The sequence below is a fragment of the Myotis nattereri genome (assembly GCF_964212035.1).
Source record: "Myotis nattereri genome assembly, chromosome: Y".
Taxonomy (NCBI): domain Eukaryota; kingdom Metazoa; phylum Chordata; class Mammalia; order Chiroptera; family Vespertilionidae; genus Myotis; species Myotis nattereri.
Window position 1 is genome coordinate 33,641,492 of NC_138094.1, and position 13,536 is coordinate 33,655,027.

Consider the following 13,536-nt stretch of genomic DNA (forward strand, 5'->3'; position numbering starts at 1 on the left):
AGGGGCAAATGTGTACCAGTCTGTAAGTGACACAGAAAGCAAATTCGCCATGTGCAAACTCTGACGCTTGCATCAATGCGAAGAGCAGGTGGTAACAGTCAGGAAAAGGACAGAGGATTATTTATACTTCAGAAGGGGGGTGCAAGGAGGAGTTTGCATGGAGGTTGGTGGCCTGCAGTGGTGCTGGCGAAGGGAGGGGTGGAGCAGAATGGGGCCAAGTGCAGTCTTGCTCACTGATTGAAGTTCATGTGCAAAGAGCATCTTGTGCATGGCCAGTGCACCCAGCATAGCTGGTGCATCCTCCTTTCCACGAGGAGGCCCCAAACCCCCTGTGTAGGAGACGCACCCTATGAAACCAAGACTATGCCTAAAGGATCCAGATAAGGGACCTGGGGACATGAAGTGAGCTCCAAGCACTGCCACCTGCTTGTTGGCATCTGCCCAGTTCAGGACCAGTGCCATCTGGAGGTGGGGGGTGGGGGGGAGGGGGCGGGTCCTGCTGGGTCAGTAGACTGCTGATCTCGCCAGCACTTTGTGTCAGAAGTGTACCCGCAAGGGCCCTTAGGGTGAACACAGGAGCTTGTGTGTACAGGTGCAGGGCGGGGCGTGGGAGGGACCACGCAACCCAGGGCAGGAGTGGTGGCGAGGTGACCTCCAAGTTAAGCGTGATGCTGTGCAGAAACCGAGGTCCTAGGAGGCGAGGGCCCAGGTGCTGCTGGGGCGGAGCAGCTACTGGACATGGACCTTCTCTCCCAGGTGGTGGAAGCTGAGGCTGGGGACAAAATGAGTGCAGCAGAGGAGGCGGAGTCCCAAGTAGAAGCAGAGGCGAAGCCTGAGGAGCAGCGAGCAGAGCCAGGGCCCAGTGGGACAAGCACCCGGCCCACACTGGAGGTGCTGGCGGCCCTTCAGGTCCAGCTGAGCATTGAGAGCGCCCGAGCCAGCAGAGCCTACCTTCGGGTGAAGCGCAAGACCTCTCGGCGTAGAAAGCCCATTCTTGAGTGCAGAAGGGCCATCATCCAGTGCATCCCCAACTTCTGGGCCCAAGCTGTATCCTTGCCTGAGCCCTTCTGGCTTCACTGCTGACAAAGACCACAGGGAGTAAACGGAGGAGGAGCCAGGAGAAGGTGAAGCGGAGGAGGACAGAGGAAAGGGCCTCCCCTCCCCAGTGGCACAGCACTGGGCAAAGCGATGGCCGGCTTCTAGGTGTCAGGTCAGGAAGTATGGGCACAACGTACCACACCACAATCAGATAGTGGAAGGGCACCTTTTCTGGGCAGTGGAAAGATCCTTGGAGGTAGTGTTTTGTGTTTCTCCCTTTTTGACCAAAAAGCTCAGTGTAAACACTCAGCTCGTTTTAGCCAGGTTTAAGGCGAATGCTTCCAGTGTCCTCTCTCAACACATCAGATGCCCATAGGAATTCCAGGCAGGCTTCCTCCCTCCTTCCACAGACACACAAACACAGGTATACACAAAGGACCAGAGGTACACACACACACACACACACACACACACACACACACCCTTTTATTGCAACTCGTGTGCAAAAAAAGGCTTATTTCCAACCCGGAATGCAGCCTTTGTGACCCACATGGACCTCTAGAAGATGTGTGCTGCCACTGTTTCTGGAGACCATACATTTCGTGTAGGCGATCCCAAGGGACAAGGCCAGGGTACATGCAGACACCCTAAGCCAGTGGTTCTCAACCTTCCTAATGCCACGACCCTTTAATACAGTTCCTCATGTTGTGGTGACCCCCAACCATAAAATTATTTTCGTTGCTACTTCATCACTGTAATGTTGCTACTGTTATGAATCATAATGTAAATATCTGATAGACAGGATGTATTTTCATTGTTCGTGACCCACAGGTTGAGAACCGCTGCCCTAAGCACTGCGTCATCTGCACAGGCACACGGAGGACAGGGAGGGCTCAGAACATGTCTGGAAATGAACCCACGATTGTTAGGGCAGGTTCATGCTCAGGTGATCATGAACCCACAGGTACCATTATTGTGAGCATGTGTGAAGAAAGTGTAGTTGGTGAGGATGTTGGAACAGGGGCAATGTCTGCCATCCACGGCCAACTCTCGTATGCCCCTAGGATGGCTCCGTGTCTTTTAGCTGCCCATTTCGTTTCACAGCCTCTGAGAGCTCCTTGACCAAAAGCAGATCCGGAACCACCCGCAGATATCAGCCATCATCACTGAGGAAGATGAAGACCTGCTGAACTACTTGATCAATGTGGAGGTCAGACTGGGAGGCAGAGTGGAGCGTGGGATGAGGGCTTTGGCACCCAGTGGGACGTGTCCCAGCATAAAGAAAGGGAGGGGAGGTGGGTGATTCCTGCAGGCAGGCTCACTCCAGAAGCTGGCAGACAAGACACTTTACTAGTTGCATCTCTTGGCAGGTGAAGGAAGTGAGCCTTCCCAAATACCGCTGCAAGTTGATGTTTTACTTCCGGAGCAACCCCTACTTCCTGAATGACCTGATCGTTAAGCAATATGATGTCAGCCTTGCAGGTGAGTGACAGTTCCCAGGATGGGCCTTTGGAAGAGCAGGAAAATGGTGGGTGGGTGTTGACATTGGACCGATGGGAATCCAGCCTTCCAACTTCCTTCCTGCAGGGTACAGGGCCTCCAGATCCACTCCAATCCTCTGGTTCTGGGATTATGAATGTGGAGCCCCCAGCCGCCGGCAAGATACAAGCAGCGTCAGCTTCTTCAAATGGTTGTCTGAACATACCCTGCCCGGGTCAGGCAAGATTGCTGAGGTGATTGATACTGCTCTGGCCACTGTCAGAAAATGTAATGGTGGAAGCCCCACGTGCTTGAAAAGCAGAGTAGCAGACTGGTCTGGTCCCCCTCTTCCCTGTGTTCCTTCCCAGATCATCAGCGAGGACCTGTGGCCCAATCCTTTGCAGTACTACCTCGCAGACTCAGGACCCAGAGGAGGGAGCTACAGAGGGGACCTGTTGGAGAGGAGGAGCCCCCCTGCTGGGCATTAAAAGGTGAGTAGTTGCCCCTGTGAATCTCCTTAGAAAAGTGGATGTGGAAAACCGGGCCTGGGTAAATTGGAGGTAACCTAGTGCACCAGGAATGTGTGTGAGAGCAGCAAAGGGAAACTGGGAGTCCTGGTGCCCACAGAATGTAAGCAGATGGGGGCGCTGTAAGCACCATGGCTTTCAGGATGACTGGCCTCGGGCCCTGGGCAACAAACATGGTTCTTCATCATGTTTCTGCAATCCTGTTGTAGGTGCTTTCACCACCCACTTAGGCCTCTTGCCACTCCAGTGGAGTCCTACCTTCCCATGCCTTACCCGTTTTCAGTGCCTCTAATTCACGTTTCTTTGTTTTTATACCCACCGCTCAGTTCCGCTGAGCTGAGCCCACAATGTTGGCAATGGCAGCAGGATCTGGACGAGACTATTGAAGTCCTGGGGTAGGAAAGTTAAACAGGCCAGGAAAAGGCACGGTGTACTGACTGTGGACATGTGCTTCAGAGGGGCCCCACACACCTTCAGGCACATGCCAGTGTCTGTGAGTGTGGGTGTGTGTGTATAGAAGGGGACACTCCAGATTCAGAGGAGATGGAGCAGAACATCAAATATGGCCCCGAAGGACCGAAACGATGTGGTGTTTGGGCACACACCAAGGTTGGCTGAGGGATTCTGTCCATTCCCTTTACACAGGAGGAAAAGAGGAGAAAAGGATCGCCTGCGGAAGAGTCAGAGAGCATATGCCACCTAACATGAGTGTCACTGAAAGAACCATAAAGAAGCTTGCAAGGTGTTGCTGACTCTGCGTTGTTGGTAGCAGGGAAATGTAATAGTATTGGGCAAAGACCTCACAAGGGGCTGTGGGAGCAGCATCTCCAGCATTTCAGCCTGCCTGGAAAGTGGCAGGGCTACAGAAGAGGAGACACCAGGCCTCGGAAGGCCTTCTGATATTGTTCCCTTCTTTCAGGGTGTTGTCTGGGAGGAGGAAGGAAGAATGGCTGACTTCTGATGACAAGTATTATAATTTGGGCAGGAGTGCAGGGGGCGACTTTAGATCCTGTCTCTTAGGCTCTCAACTCCCTTGGCTTGGGCGGTCACTCACATAGACATGCCATGGTCAGACAGAAGACAGCTGGCCTTTTCAAGATGGAGGCACTGCTCAACAGAAGCCATGAGCCTGTCCTGTGAACGTGAAAGTTTACAGGTAGAGCCACCCTCCCTGTGTGGGGCAGACTTGCATGGAAGTGATGTGGGGTGTGGGGCAGAGGAGAGGAGTTACACGCCAGGGAGGGTGCTAAGGCCTGGGGTGTATGGAGGCAGGTGCGCACTGCAGCACCCTGCATGGGTTGCACTTGGGAAAGGGAAAAGGTCAAAACTCTGTCAGTAGACCAAAGCCTTCCTTGTACACAGACAACCGCATAAGCCAATCCGAACATTCTAGAGGGGGGAACCTCAACACAACAAAGTTTATTTTCCTGTCAAGCAAGAATGAAATGGGAAACCCATTCCCAAAGGAGGCAATCACGTGAACAAAACTTGCCTTTTGTTGAAGTGGGGGCCTGGCGTGCCTTTCTCCATTCCAGTCTTCACACTCAGGTTTTGGGGAGGATTTTGGTGTGTGAAAGTGGGTGGGCTTCCTCAGGAACCTGGGGCTGCAGGGGCCAGGTTCATACACCAGGGCTGTGACTAAGGGGCGGAGTTGTGCAGGGTGACGCCCACTGCCCTGCCCTTGATTGAAGGAGACTTTTCAGGAGCCCATCCAGAGACTGCAGGCTGGGCCTGGCCAGTTGCCTTCTGTACCACATGCTCACATGACCAGCGCCTGTGCATGAGCCCAGTGTGCACCCACTCAGCACACCAGGGCCTGGATGCATGCACCAGTGAGCGAGCGCCTTGCATGGACTCAGCAGGCTCTGCACCACCTGCTCCTTCACAGCACCAGTCTCAGAGCCAGGGGGCATCCAGAGTCAGGCTGTGTTGGGAGACTGAGGGGCTCCTGGGGGCAGCGCGTTTCCTCTCAGTTCCACTAGGGGGCCTTCAGCTTCAGGGCGCCTGAGGACTCACAGTGCACCCCAGGGCCATTGCACCAGGAAGGACAGGGCAAGCAGGGTGGCCCAGAGGCTTTTAGCTTCACCTCGGTGCAGGAAAGTGGTGATACCCAGGACACAAGGGCACAGGAGGTTTGGAGGAAAGCTATAGGGCTGGAGAGGGAGGATTTCATGCAGGTGAGGGAGGCTGTGATCCTGGAGCTGAGGTTGGATGCAGGTAAGAAGTTTGGCTAGATCTTGAGTGGGGTGCAGGGGAGGACTGGGTGGCTGCAGAGCAGTGTGTGCAGGGAGAGGAGAGTGAGGTGCAGCAGGGAACCCAGAGTGAGGAGCAAGGGGAAGACAAGGAAGGCCTGGGGGAGGAGTTGTAGGCACAGGCTCAGTTTGTCCTGTGGACAGAGGGCCTTCTGCAGGTGGTGCCATGGCAGGCCATGTGGGCAGGGGAGTAGGTTTTCCCACATCTGCAGGTGGGGAGGCAGGAGGAGGTGGTGAGTGAAGAGCTGAGGCTGGAGGCACACGCTCCAGGTGACCCGCAAGGGAGTGACCACCAGGAGGATGGGTGGATGGAGGAGCAATTAATTGCAGGGGAGCAGTTTGTCCTGCAGGGGGAGGGGAAGTGCACCATGGAGGCAGTGGAACAGGTGGGAGAGGTGGAGCCTCAGTCCAAGGCCAAAGCAAAGCCAGAAGAAGAGGAGCCAGTGCAGCAGGAGCAGGCCCAGTCAGGGCCCGGGGCCAAGTTAACCTGGTCCCCTCTGGAGGTGCTCCAGCCCCTTCAATTGGAGATGGAGCCCATGAATGAGCAAGCCAGCAGGGCCTTCTCTCGGCTCAGGTGCAGGACTCGGCAGAGGCTCAAGCCCTATTTCAAACAGAGAAGCCTCAATATCCGGCGCATCCCTGGGTTCTGGCTCACAGCTGTATCCTTGAGGGTAGAGGAGCAGGATCACAAGGAGCATGGGACAGTGCAGGAGAACGTTGTAAGCGGGGATGATTCCCATAGAAAAAAACATTGAGGACAATCTAGGGGCAGTGCGCCCCAGTCTGGCCCAGGACCCTGGAGACACCCTCTGTCTTATACAGGCACCATAGAAGCAGTACCTGAGGGTCCAGGGGCAGAGCTCCAAGGCAGAGGCACGCATACACCAGGGGCTGATGCCCACAGACAGGGCTGTGTTGCACGGGCTGTTCTGGGACTAACTAACGCTGCCTTACAGGCCGTCTCTATGTCCAATTCCTCAGTCAGAAGCAGGAATGTGTGATGTGTAGCCTGTCAAGCCCTCAGCACAAAACAATCTGGTGGGCATCAGGGTCTGTCAGGAAACAGAGTGGTGCTGTGCCCCTTTCTGCCCTTGATGGAGAAGGAGTGGCCTTAAGGGAAGGAGAGGCCAGGCCAGGCTGCTCTTTCTAGCTGGTCCATGCCCAGCTTCCAAGGTGCAGGTTGCTTGACCCAAAGCAGTTTGTCAACCACCCAGAGTTGTCGGCAATGATTAGGGTCCAAGAAGAAAACATCCTTGGCCACATGATCAATTTGAAGGTCAGTCCACCTGCTCCATGGAGTGGTGGAGGGCAGGTGGGTAAGTGGCCTGTCCCTGAAAAGAGCTACATGCGGGAGCACTGGGCTGTGATTTCACTCCCTGGATCCACTTTCCTTCTGCAGGTGAGGGAAGTCAGGCATCCCTGGGGTTGCTGCACCATTAGCCTGTACTTCTGCAGCAACCCCTACTTCCACAACCATGTGATTGTGAAGGAGTATCTCATCACCCTCACAAGTAACAGGAGGCTCCCTGCATGGCCTTCAGCTGGTGGTGGGCAGGGATGGAAGGCGATGTACCCAGCTTCACATACCCCTCTCCTGCAGGATACAGGGTGTCCCGTGCCACTCCAATTCAGTGGTACCAGCATTGTGAATGAGAAGCCTAGAGCCACAGGCTCCAGGACAGCAGCGCCAGCTTCTTCTACTGGTTCTCTGACCACAGTGTGGCAGAATCTGGCAGGATTGCTGTGGTGGGATGTCACTGGCCATGTCAGCATACAGCTTCCTGTGTCTGCCTGCTGCTTGCGTTTCTATTCTGGTCCCTGTGGTCTCCTGTTTGCCCTACCAGATCATCAGCAAGGACCTGTGGCTCAATCCCCTGGAGAACTATGAGAGGACGATGGCCCCCAGTGAGCAGACAGGACGGGTGAGGAGGGCCTGCCTGGGCTCTCCCCTGGTGTGCTGCCAGGCTCCCTCCTGGGCCATTACTTTTCTCTCACAGGGACACCTGGATGCTGCGAGGGATACAGCCTGTGACACCAGTGCCGCAGGGTGTGTGCCTGAGACAGCACTACCAGCACAACAAGGGCAGTGCAATTCCAGTTCAGGCGGGGGCGCTCAGTCAGGAGGAGGGAGTGTGCATGTCCACTGTCACTCAGAGTAAATGCAGATTACATGCGCCACTCCTCTGAACTCTCCCTCTAGGCCTCCCACAGCACCTTCAGGCCTTGCCACCAGCCCCTCAACAGGAGCTGGCATGACATGTTCTTCCTATACTCGTGTCTCTGAATCTTCCTCATGCCGAGGCCTAGGCTGCTGTGCTTCCACGCCGCATTGCCCTATTGCTGCTCACCACCATCTCCTATTTCCCCAAGGTCTTTTCTTCCTCCTGGGGCCAGTGGGAGAAGCCTGCGCCTTATCAGTATCTTAGGGTGCGAAGTGTGGGCCACAGAACTAGAGAAATCCTTGTTTTTCAACCTTGTCAGAGGTTCTTCAATCCTTTTATCCATTTAGGTTTTCCAAGGAGAATACCTCATTTGTTTACCCTCCCTAACTGGAAAACAGGGCAGCATGCCATGACGAAATAACACACTGCTTCATTTTGTATGCAGTTCACTTCAAAGACTTTATGCACTTATGGTCATAGACACCCTGGGAAATTTAGGGCCATGAATATAACTCACCATCCAAACACATTGCTTTTATGTGTAGTAAAATCAGACAAGAAATCCCATTTGCAGAGCACTTTCTTCTGAAAATTTTTTGTAATGTTAGTGTTTAAGGTTTTACAAAAAGTAATATATATGTCTCTTTCTTTTTTTCTACTGACCTCCCCCGGGCCTCCCCTATTCCTAGTCACTTGTTCTCGTCACCCACTCCCAGTGTCTTTCCTCTGTTGGTCTGTTCGTTGTGCTTATATTCTGAATATTTTAACAATAAAATATGTAAAATTTAAACATTTAAGTATATTGTAATTTAAATCAGCACTTATGATACAACCTTGTATAATTCAAACCTTGCCTCCAATCCTGAAACTTCATAATGGTACCTACAATTCTTTCTTTTTTTATTTTTTATTAAATCTTTATTTTTCAGATTATTACATTTGTTCCTCTTTGTTCCCCCCATAACTCCCCTCCTCCCAGTTCCTGCCCCACCCTCCGCCCTAACTCCCCACCCACTGTCCTCATCCATAGGTGCATGATTTTTGTCCAGTCTCTTCCCGCATCTCCCACACCCCTTTTCCCCCCCCAAGAATAGTCAGTCCATTCCCTTTCTATGTCCCTGATTCTATTATGATCACCAGATTATTTATTCACTTGATTCTTAGATTCACTTGTTGATAGATGCATGTTTGTTGCTCATAATTTGTATCTTTACCTTTTTCTTCTTCTTCCTCTTCTTAAAGGATACCTTTCAGAATTTCATAGAATCCTGGTTTGGTGGTGATGAACTCCTTTAGCTTTTCCTTATCTGTGAAGCTCTTTATCTGACCTTCAATTCTGAATGATAGCTTTGCTGGATAAAGTAATCTTGGTTGTAGGTTCTTGGTATTCATCACTTTGAATATTTCTTGCCACTCCCTTCTGGCCTGAAAGTTTCTGTTTGAGAAATCAGCTGACAGTCGTATGGGTATTCCCTTGTAGGTAACTGAGTTTCTTTCTCTTGCTGCTTTTAAGATTCTCTCTTTGTCTTTTGCTCTTGGCATTTTAAGTATGATGTGTCTTGGTGTGGTCCTCTTGGGATTCCTTTTGTTTGGGGTTCTCTGTGCTTCCTGGACCTGTAAGTCTATTTCTTTCACCAGGTGGGGGAAGTTTTCTGTCATTATTTCTTCAAATAGGTTTTCAATATCTTGCTCTCTCTCTTCTTCTGGCACCCCTATAATCCGGATGTTGGTATGCTTGAAGCTGTCCCAGAGGCTCCTTACACTATCTTCATATTTTCAGATTCTTTTTTCATTTTCTTTTCTGGTTGGGTGTTTTTTGCTTCTTTGCATTTCAAATCTTTGCCTTGATTCTTGCACTCCTCTGGTCTGCTATTGGGAGTCTGTATAGTATTTGTTATTTCAGTCTGTGTATGCTTAATTTCTAGTTGGTTCTTTATCATAACATCGAGGGTCTCATTAGATTTCTTGAGGATCTCACTACATTTATCGGAGGCTTCTAGACAGTTCTTAAGAGACCTTAAAAGTGTGGTTCTGAGCTCAATATCCTCCATTGACAGTTTTGTCCTGTTTCTTTGTCTCCGCATTTTTTATGCTTTCTTGGTGCACCCCCTAGTGGTCTTTGTGCGCAGTCTTGTTGTAGTTAAGTCTTGATTGTTGTTGGCAATACCAGGGTTGATTTCACCTCTAGGCTAACTGGCTATGAGAGTCCGCTGTGTCGGCAGTGGGAGAGCTTCTGTGATGGATCTCTAGGGCGGTGCTAATCTAACGTTTGCCTGAGGCTATCCAGCAAATGCCTCTGTGCAGGGCTTGGGTGGGGCAGGTCCCCGGGGATCTACAGGGTGGGTCAGAGCAAGCAGTTATGGCTGCTCTCAGTTCCATCCCTAGGGGCTCTGCCTTAGAGTTCCGACCAAAGCCAGACAGTCCCACTTCTCCCGTTTGAGTCTGGGTCCCTAGAGACTCGCCCGGATCTGGAGCTCAGAGTCTGAAACTCCCTCCCGATTGAAACCAACAACCGCACCCTCCGACTCCAGCCCACTCTGCGTGCACTCCGCACCTCAGTATTTCACTACAGCACCGCACCTCCTCTGAGTCCAGATATGATATTCTCTTTCCTCCTAGTTGTAGAATTTCCACTCAGCCAGAATTCCAGTGGTACTGGATGATGTCCGTTCCATCTTTTAGTTGTTTTTTGAAGTAGTTGTTCAAGGCAGCAATCTCCAGTGTTAACATATGCCACCATCTTGGTTTTCCAAACAATTCTTGATGCTTCCCCCAAACCTACCATTTCCTTTTAGTCATTCTTAAATAACAGAAGCCAAATTCTTTACAATAAAATTTTGTCGGTACCTTATCATTTTCAATTTCAGTGTCTAATTCTTCTGTCACAGCGGCTTCCCCCCCTGACTCCCTGAGCCCAATAAGGTGAGCCACTGTACTGCATGATTCACTCTCTCTTGCATACATGGTGTATCCTGTAATTGCCGCCTGCACTACACTCAGGACCTCTTACAGGGGTGTCCCATTGGCTGTTGCAGTAATTGCCGTGCCCCCATCATACCCATCTCCTCTGTGGCTGTAATAATCATCACAGGGACTGGACCACCATAAGTCAGAGGGGGCCTTCGTACTGGTGGTGCCCAGTTTTTTACTGGAATGTTGATCTTCCTTTTGTTTAATTGGATGAGTTCAGTATGAATTTTGGAGAATAGGTCCTTATCAGACATAACATTGGAAAATATCTTCTCCCAGGCAGTGTACTTCCTTGTTTTGTTGTTGTTGTTGTTCTTGTATTTGTTGGCTTCTCCTTCTCTGAAGAAGTGTTTTAATTTGACATCATCCCATTTGTTTCATTTCTCCTCAGTTTCCATTGCTCTAGGAGCTGTATCAGTAAAGGTATTGCTGAGACAGATTCCTGATATTTTGTCTTCTTCTAAGATTTTCATGGTTACCCACTTACGTTTAAATCCTTTATTCATTCCTAGTTTATACTTGTGTATGGTGTAAGTCGGTGGTCTAGATTAACTTTTTTTGCATGTATCTGTGCTAAAAGTCCAACACCAATAATTATTATGTTTTTATTTTGGCTTTGTAATATCTTTAATGAAACAAAATAAAATGTCCTCTATGTTATTTGAGTCATACTTTCTCTAAATCTTGCCTTTAAAAAAATCCCCTGGGGCACAGTCCCATCCGTTCTTTGATTTTCCTTCCACTGATCCCAAACCTCTGCTGTAGTCTGTGTCCTTTCAAAGGACAAAAGCAGACCTGGAGGCCTCAGAGCTGCCCGCAGCCTGCTCCTGCCCACGGTAGGTGCAGCGCCCATCACCATCTGGACCATGGCTGCCAGGCACAGTCAAAGCCTGAGAATCAAAGTGGCAGCATGTCAACGCCTTCACAGGCCTGTTTCCAGCAGCACAAAGCCAGTCCTCCCACCCAGTGCTCTGGGGACCGGCCGTCATGGCGATGTGGTGGCACCCTCCCCTGGCAGCTGAGCGTCCCAGGCTTTTCTTTGGGCAGACCTGGGCCAGGACCTTTGGGGATCTCTGTGTCCATGGTATAAATGCGAGTGAGATCAGACACAATGTTATCAATGATTGGCTTGGTAAGGTCGCCACTAAACACCTGCCACCATGGCTTCTTGGCCTTGGCCTCGGCGGGCACCTGGACCCCATAGACCTGCAGGGCCAGGTGGAGCACCGCCACCGCTATGTGCTGAGCCTGGAACTGGAGGCACAGCCCCCCGCGGTAGCTGTCCCGCAGCAGGGCCCAGGCAGTGACGGAGATGGGGGTCCGTTGCCAGCTGTAAGGATTCAGCCAGTTCTTGAGAGAAATCAGGTAGTGGAGCAGGTACCTGTGTGGGTGCTGAAAGGAGACTTGGAAGCGCAGTACCCGCAGCACAAGGAGCTCGCACTGCACAATGCTGTCCCGGATCACGCACAATAGGGAGTCCATTTCCAAGGGCTCGCTGCCCGGGTGGAAGTACCTGTTGGACACGTTGATGATGTCACGGGTTCGCAGGGGCTGTTCTTCCACTTTGCCAGCCAAGTAAAGGGCAGACATGGCGACCAAGTAGGGGTCATAGGCGTCCAGGTTGATCTCGCAGAAGAACTTATGGTAAATGGCACAGGTGGTGGCGAGGGGAATGGACTGCATCCCTAGCTTGACACCTGCCTCCATGATGAACCTTGTCACGCGGAATTGCACCCGGGCCGGGGGTTCGGGCCACCCCTTGGCGCCTGGCGCCGCGTCCTCCTCTCTACAGCTGGCCTGGCTAAGGTCCTCCATGGGGCCCTGCCCAGAGGCCCCAGACACCGAGGGAAGGGCAAGAGTCTCCAGTGCAGTGCCTGTGTCAGCAGAGTTCTATCCCAGTGCGCAGCTGCCCAGCCCCACCCCGCCCCGCCCCACCCCGCGGCCCCACCTACCCCGACCTGCCTAGGCCTGACTGCCATCCAGGTTCCAACACCAATTATTGAAGAGACTGTAAGACTGCATTCTATGTTTTTGCCTCCTTTGTCAAATATTAATTGAGCATAATGGTTAGGGTTGACTTCTATGTTCTCTGTTCTGTCCCATTGGTCTTTATGTCTTGTTTAGTGCCAGTAACAGGCATTTTTGAGAATGGTGGCTTTGTAATACAGCTTGATATCTGGTATTGTGATCCCTCCAACCTTGTTCTTCTTTGTCCAGATTCCTGTAACTCTTTGGGGTCTTTTTTTAAATCCATAGGAATTTTTGGAAACTTTCTTCTAGGTCTGTGAGTTACGCCATTGATATTTTAAGGGGGAATACATTAAAACTGTACATTGTTTTGGGGACTATGAACATTTTATTGATGTTGATTGTACCAAACCATGAATATGGTATGTTCTTCTATTTGCTTTAGTCTTCCTCTATCACTTTTTTCAATTTCCTGGAGTTTTCCAAGAACAGGTTTTTGCCTGATTAGTTAAGTTTATTCCTAGTCTTCTTAATTTTTTGTTGCACTGGCAAATGACATTTTTTTTTTTTTTTTTTTTTTTAGTTTCTCTTTCTGAGTTCATTATCCGTGTATCAAAAAGCCATAGAATTCTGGGTGTTAATTTTGTACCCTGCTACATTGCCAAATTCATTTATTAAATCTCATAGTTTTTTTGATGGAATCTTTAGGTATTTCTATGGACAGCACAATACCATCTGAGAATTTTGACAGTTTTACTTTTGCTTTTCCACTTAGCATGCCTTGTTTGACTTCTTCTTGCCTGATCACATTGCCTAGCACTACCAGTACTCTGCCAAACAGAAGTGGTGAGAGTGGGCATCCCTGTCTTGTTCCTCTTCTTAGAGTAATTGTTTTTGCCCATTGAGTATGATGTTGTCTGTAGTTTTGTCACATAAGGCTTTTATAATGTTGAGGTATGATCCCTCTATGCCCAGTTTGCTTAGAGTTTTTATCAAAATTGAGTGTTGGATTTTGTCAAGTGCTTTTCCTGCACCAATTGATATGAATCTCTGACAATTTGTTTATGTGATGCATCACACTTATTGATTTCTGGATGTTGACTCATCCTACTTCCCCAGAATATATCCGCTTTGGCATGG

General features: G+C 50.5%; 1 protein-coding gene across 1 annotated transcript; it reads right to left on the reverse strand.

The window, feature by feature from the left end:
• Window positions 1–10,340: 10,340 nt before the first annotated feature.
• LOC308512425 (cyclin-Q-like) lies at window positions 10,341–12,243 on the reverse strand (the record flags this gene model as incomplete). The annotated part of the gene is made up of 2 exons (XM_081082180.1): window positions 10,341–10,366; window positions 11,478–12,243. 2 exons carry the CDS (start codon window positions 12,241–12,243, stop codon window positions 10,341–10,343), a joined length of 792 nt encoding a protein of 263 aa, XP_080938306.1.
• Between the last annotated feature and the right edge of the window lie 1,293 nt (window positions 12,244–13,536).